General features: G+C 34.2%; 1 gene segment (V, D, J or C); it reads right to left on the bottom strand.

Annotated features, from left to right (window-relative positions):
* Window positions 1-5,136: 5,136 nt before the first annotated feature.
* Window positions 5,137-6,546, bottom strand: LOC131349917 (T cell receptor alpha variable 12-3-like). The segment is given in 3 exon segments: window positions 5,137-5,157; window positions 6,079-6,371; window positions 6,507-6,546. Coding segments are annotated over 3 exon segments (354 nt in total).
* Between the last annotated feature and the right edge of the window lie 869 nt (window positions 6,547-7,415).

Raw genomic sequence — 7,415 nt, forward strand, 5'->3', positions numbered from 1 at the left:
TAAGAAATACTGTATTTAAATGAAACAGGTAAACATCTCCCCCTGCTGAGAAAAACATGCAGCCTGACTTTTTGTACAGTCTGTTTGAGTTTTGTGTCACTGTGGGCTCCATGGTGCAGTAGTACAGTGCAGAGTCTGATACTGCAGCAGGAAAGATCTCCAGATCTACTTTCTTGTTCGTTTTGTGAAGTTTGATGGATAGTCGTGGGTCAAGATGTTCAGCTTTAGTGACATAATCTGTAGATTTCTGAATCAGCAGCAGAAACTCTGGTCCTGATTGAGGTTTTTGTCGATACCAGTGGAGAGAGTAAGCTGAATCATCATATGTGCAGGTCAGTGTGATGTTGCTGCCTTCACTTGAAGATATGATGGTTTGTTCTGGTGCAATGCTGCTGTCAACAGCACCTGCTATAAAACATTACAACAACATAAACTTTATTCATTACTTAAGGGTGTTAATTTTTTTAACTGAATCATGTTTAGGTATCAGTTCAAATCTCCAACATTAACCTAAAGTTTGTGTATAATATAAATGACTTACCAATGTTTTTAACAACTATGCAAATAAAGAAGAGTAACATGACTGGTGTGTCTCTCTTGCAGTAGGTATAAATGGCAGGATCTCTGTGAAACTTTCTAAACTGTATCTTACCACATCTAGCTCCACCCACTTTTACTTACTCATAGTCATGTCAGCTCTGTCACATGTCAGTTCTGGTATCATATTGATCAAAAAAAGCAATGAATTTTCATAATAGAATTTATTGAATGTTGTTTACATCTTTTAGGGCTGATTTTTACTAAATATAGTGACAGTGACCCTATCACCATCACCTTGATCCTGGTCAGATGTTTACTCAAGATTAATGAATGAACCCTTTGTGGATTTTAGTTATGTGATGATACACATTTTAATGCAAATTGTAATTCGTCATATTAACATATTTGTGTCACAGCCTGGGAATTATGTTCTGTAGACTAAATGTCCCATTTTCTAAATAGGTTAGCTTACTAGCTAGTTATTCTCACAGTTATGTCAGAGAACAAACAACTCCTGAAATAACTTAATACATAACATTTACTGTCACATATGACAGGTTACAAATAGCAGTGGTAATATATGCCTTGAGAGATACAAGCTAACAAAAATGCCTAAAAGGACCATTTCTGTGTTGGAAAACAAAACAAAATTCTCACTTAGAAGTTTCCGAAACAGACTTGCTTTCTTTTACAGGTTCTGCAGATGCAGAGTCTCAGAGGGTAACAGACATATTCCCAAAACCCACAGTAATTATGTGCTGAAGTCTTTTAATATCAATGTCAAAAGCACACTGGGTCATCAGACTACTGGACATTCTTATTATTCAAGACTCAAGACCAAAGAAACATATGTTAAATACATCAATTCTCAAGCACAATAAACACAGAAATAACTGTTCATCAGAATTAATATTTAATGTCATTATTCCTGAAATAGTATAGCATTTTGGGGTTTTTCTGGCATTTAAATTTTACACTGTCATTTACTAAGCTAGCTAAAGTCAGTGGGCTAAAAGCTGCCACCACTGGCTATGAGACCTGCACTTAGTGCTGTGGAGACTGAGCAGAGAAGTCTTTTCTGTTCAACATGGCCTTGTGTTTTAGTGAACTTGCTAACTTGTGCTGTCAGCTTTTGACTGATGACAAATAACATGCAACACCAATATATATATATATATTGTATATATGTGTTGCATGTTATTTGTGATCAGTCAAGAGCTGATTAAAGATTAACATTTACTTTTAAAGGATTTGTTTTCTGATTATTCAACCAATAAATAATAACAACATATGTAAGAGGATCATTATTGGATTTCAAAGCAAATCAACATCAAGGTCTGAGAATTAAGAAATACTGTATTTAAATGAAACAGGTAAACATCTCCCCCTGCTGAGAAAAACATGCAGCCTGACTTTTTGTACAGTCTGTTTGAGTTTTGTGTCACTGTGGGCTCCATGGTGCAGTAGTACAGTGCAGAGTCTGATACTGCAGCAGGAAAGATCTCCAGATCTACTTTCTTGTTCGTTTTGTGAAGTTTGATGGATAGTCGTGGGTCAAGATGTTCAGCTTTAGTGACATAATCTGTAGATTTCTGAATCAGCAGCAGAAACTCTGGTCCTGATTGAGGTTTTTGTCGATACCAGTGGAGAGAGTAAGCTGAATCATCATATGTGCAGGTCAGTGTGATGTTGCTGCCTTCACTTGAAGATATGATGGTTTGTTCTGGTGCAATGCTGCTGTCAACAGCACCTGCTATAAAACATTACAACAACATAAACTTTATTCATTACTTAAGGGTGTTAATTTTTTTAACTGAATCATGTTTAGGTATCAGTTCAAATCTCCAACATTAACCTAAAGTTTGTGTATAATATAAATGACTTACCAATGTTTTTAACAACTATGCAAATAAAGAAGAGTAACATGACTGGTGTGTCTCTCTTGCAGTAGGTATAAATGGCAGGATCTCTGTGAAACTTTCTAAACTGTATCTTACCACATCTAGCTCCACCCACTTTTACTTACTCATAGTCATGTCAGCTCTGTCACATGTCAGTTCTGGTATCATATTGATCAAAAAAAGCAATGAATTTTCATAATAGAATTTATTGAATGTTGTTTACATCTTTTAGGGCTGATTTTTACTAAATATAGTGACAGTGACCCTATCACCATCACCTTGATCCTGGTCAGATGTTTACTCAAGATTAATGAATGAACCCTTTGTGGATTTTAGTTATGTGATGATACACATTTTAATGCAAATTGTAATTCGTCATATTAACATATTTGTGTCACAGCCTGGGAATTATGTTCTGTAGACTAAATGTCCCATTTTCTAAATAGGTCAATAGGTCAGGTCTAATCCACATGAAGCCTCTCATCAAAATGCATATAAGATGCTCAGTCATTTGAATTGATGTGCTCCCTGTGCTAAAAAGAGAAATGAAGTAAATGAAATATGAAAACATCTTGGAACTAATATGAAGTGTTACATCCGGTGAGGTTGTGTTGTATATTCTGTCTTATATGTGTTTAGTCCTTCAGGTTGGTCCCCTCTGTACTCTAGCCCTCCTTACTGCTTCAGCTCCAGCAGTTAACACTTCTGCCAAGGCTGGGATGGGAGCCAGTAACCCCAACTTCAATGCTCACTTGGTGTGTTGTGCTTGCGTGTGTGTTGAGATTCAGTGTTGTGTTTTACTGTTCTGATTTTGACCTTTGCCTGCCTTGACTACAAGTTTGATCTGCTTCTTGTTAATCGTTGCTGCCTTGTGTATATAATCTTTCTTTGTACATGTAAATATTGAGACGTTGTATGTATTCACTGGCATGAGGGCTATGACTGCCATTTTTGTTGGAGATGGTCATTTCTTTCTTTTTTCTTTTTGTTTAGGTCAGATAGCTAATCTCAGTTTGTTTCTGTTTTGTTATTTTTGGTCTTTTGGTCTGTGTTGTGAGACTCATTCCTGTTAACTCTGGGGCATCACATACATGTTCTGTTCTACCTCCTATATATATAACCCTGTGCTATTTCTCACACTTCATGTCCCAACTTGGTCATAAGAACTAGTATTAAGTTGAACATACCTAGAAGAAGCATTAACAGTAAAAGATTAAAGAGCAGCATGATAGAGATGGTAACTGTGTCTCAGTTAGTAGGTTGGATTGCTCAAACGTCAGAGACATACTTAATCTCACAGTCATGTATTAGTATATATACAGTAAAAGAAACATTGACCTTTATTAATCAAATGTGCATGCAGTTAAACTTTTTACTGAACCTTCTACTCTCTGTATACTCTCTACTTGCTCTAGCTCACATCCAACAAAATAACATGCATCTGTACATACATGCACAAGAGACACACAATTGAATCAATACATTCATGTAAATGTTTATTTATTTATTTATTTACTTACTTATAAATGTATAAATTATCATTAATTACAGTGAATCATGGACAAAACTGGTAAGAAGGGTTAATAAGCTAAATTGTCATATGCACCTACAACACCAAACACAATGAATCTGTTAGTATCTGTAAAATGCTTTTTGATTATAAAAATGTAGATTCTTTACTTTACTTTGATTAATATGTAGTTTGTCTTTTTTAAACACATTTTATTTTTATTAATATGTTTGTTTGTTTGTTTATTTGCTTAGTTACTACTTTTTTATTTATTCATTTATACCACAGAATTACTACAAACATTGTTTGTGTCTGTGGTTTTCTGATAACAGGTTGGTAAAGGAAGGATCTTTGATGTGGTTTTAGAATCTTCATTTATACTGGTTTATACGTTTTTGTAAAGCCTTTCAGTGACTCTGTATCACTGTGCTGCTACTCTTAGAGCACAATGATAGAGTGCAGAATCTGAGAGCTTTAGTCCTCTGATAGTGAGTTCAGTAGAGTCTCTGCTTGTTTTTGTCTCTAATCGAGTATCAGTGGGTTTACGCTGTCCTGAAACTGACCTTGCGCCTTTATACAGTAAAAACTGTGGTGCGCTGTTAGGATATTGTTTGTACCAGTAAAGCCGAATATTTTCACTGCTTGACTCATATGAACATTTCAGAGTAACACTTTCTGTTTCCTTCCCAACGATGGAATCTTCATTTGTTGGCTCAATTTTATCTGCAAAAATGCCTGTTGATAAGAACATTAAGAAATTAAACTGTTAAGCATTTTTTAAAACCAAATATTGACCAGACAAATTAGGAAATTACTCTATACTCTAAAATCCAAATTATTAGTTAATACAGTGAATTAACTAATGAAAATGAATTACCTGTAACTAGAGTGAGAATCAGTGGTATGTATCTCACTATGTACAGTAAGTTGTATAGTTGATCCATTTCTGAACACAGCTCTGTGAGGATTCTGTATAATAGTGCTGTATGTGCTGAACTTTACACGTCTCTAGAAGGACACACCCAGGAAGTGATGCTGTTGGAGCATAATTTTACACAGATCATCACTTCACAGTATCAGTGACAGTGAACTGAGTCAGTAATACAACACAGAACTATTCCACTGTTGCTGATCAACCCACTGCATCTGACTTCACCTCTTAAACATATCTTTTGGAGTTAGAGATCAGGGCTGTGTCTCTAGAATCTAACACCAAATGACACAATATCTGACAATACTATAACCTTTGATACTAACTTTTAAAACTAAGGAATAGAAAAGCTATACTTGTATTCAGGCTGTATAGGTAACAAGAGGTTTTGTGTTTTTGTTAGCTGATAATTCTGAACTACTGTATGAGTGCAGCATTTGACTCTGCAAGCTACTGTTATAAACAGACATAGCTAATGTTAGCTTGCTAGCTAGCTGTCCTCAGTTATATCAGAGAACAAACAACTCCTGTTCAGTCTTCTGCAAGAGTCTCCTCATGATGATGACCAAAAGAGAGCAAAATAAAATAAATACATGGAAGTTTGCTGATCTTATGGCAGACTGTTGTACATACATTTATTTTTTTAATTATTTTTAATTATGACAACAATTACAACACAATACATAAACATAGCAAAAAAAACATTAATTTGGGGAAACAAACACATTTTAATTAATAAGGTTCTTTTTTATTTCCCGTTTGAGTAAAAAAAAACTATAACACAGTATAAATAATAGCAAATAGTTACTTAAATAATTAAAATGAATTGTTTCCTAGAGTTAGGTTTACTTAATTTTCTTTTATTTAAGTTGGTAAAACTGAAGCTTTTTTCAAAATACATTTTTGTATATTTTTGAAAAATGTGTAATGAATTACTGTAAAATATTTACTAATTACTAATTTAAGCAATTATTTAATGTACATTTGATGTATAATAATATCCTGTTCATGAGTTTATTCTGCTGTGTGAGTTTATTTCACTTGAAAATTGTGAGAGTCAAAAACTAGCAGAGTTCCTGATTTGATGGAATGTAGATTATTGAGTTTAAGCAGTTTATCTACCTTCAATATAACAAAACTGTGTCAGTGTTTTTGTACAGTGCAGCTGGATTTCCTGTCACTGTGGGCTCCAGAGCACAGTAGTATAGAGCAGAGTCTGATACAGCAGCAGAGGAGATGATCAGATCCACTTGTTTAGTTTTATCATCAACTTCAGCAGACAGACGTGGTGGCATAGGGTCAGTTTTATCTCCACTTGGGAAAATGTAAAAAAGGAACTCAGGTTTAGATTTTGGATGTTGTTTGTACCATTGCAGGTTATTTACTGCACCACTGAAGTCTTTGTAGCTGCAGGACAGAGTAACATCATCACCTTCATCTACAACTTTATGAGGGGAACGTGGCTTTATTGGATCTTCCATGGAGTCACCTGTCATAGAGAAGAGAACATAATCATTTTTATTTTTCAGTTATATAACTCATATTATACTTTTTCTTAACATCATAAAGGCTAATTAATCATTAATGTAACACTTCCTTTCTGAGAAGGTCAATGATAACTTACCTAATGAAAGCCACAGACACATGAATATAACAGTGATCATGATGAATGGTGTTAGTAAAATGACAATATTCTGAGGTCTTTCTGTACTTTATTATATTAACATTTCAGAGGTTCATGAAGCTCCACCCCTCAGCATCATATGACAGTGTCACCAGTTTTACTGACAGATTCTTGACTTTCTGCATCCTGACATTACATTCAGTCTCACATGTGGAACAAGACATTTATCATTCATCTAATAATTAAGGTTTTACATATTATACCAGGGGTCTCTAACTCCTTATTGCACTCTTAGTCAAATATAAAGTGGTTTAGACAATCAATAATTCAATTAATCAATTAATTACTTGTTTGTGTATTTATGTGACTAACAACATTACACTTAAATGTGTTCATTTATCATTTATCATTTATCTTTAATGTGAAAATGATTTCATTAGGCAAAAAATAAAAATCCACATCATAGGTACAAAATCTACAATGTTGAGTTTCTTGAACATTTCCTGATAGAGACATGGTTACAGAGTGACAGCAGCACATGTTTATTAGTGGCTGGGTTTATTGTTTTATTCTGCCTCCTTGTGGAACAACAGAAACTGGCGCTGATTTCTGAATATTTTCATTCAATTACTTTCAATAGATGATTTTAATGTAGAACAAAGTTAATTTCTAAATTTATTCAGTAGGACAGATTAGACAGGATACCACTGGATAAATGATAAGGTACTTAAGTTTCCTAAAGTTTATACAACTTTTGTTGTGTATTTATATGGATCACAGGAGCCTTTGTTAGCTATACACAGCATTTTCTTGTCTTTTTTTTCTCCTTTTATTTTGTTTACTATATCACTGCTTAGATCTTTTCTTTCTCATTCTTCATGAAGCTCCACCCTGTAGTATCACATGACA

This window comes from Hemibagrus wyckioides, unplaced genomic scaffold, assembly GCF_019097595.1.
Source record: "Hemibagrus wyckioides isolate EC202008001 unplaced genomic scaffold, SWU_Hwy_1.0 Contig16, whole genome shotgun sequence".
Classification (NCBI taxonomy): Eukaryota; Metazoa; Chordata; class Actinopteri; order Siluriformes; family Bagridae; genus Hemibagrus; species Hemibagrus wyckioides.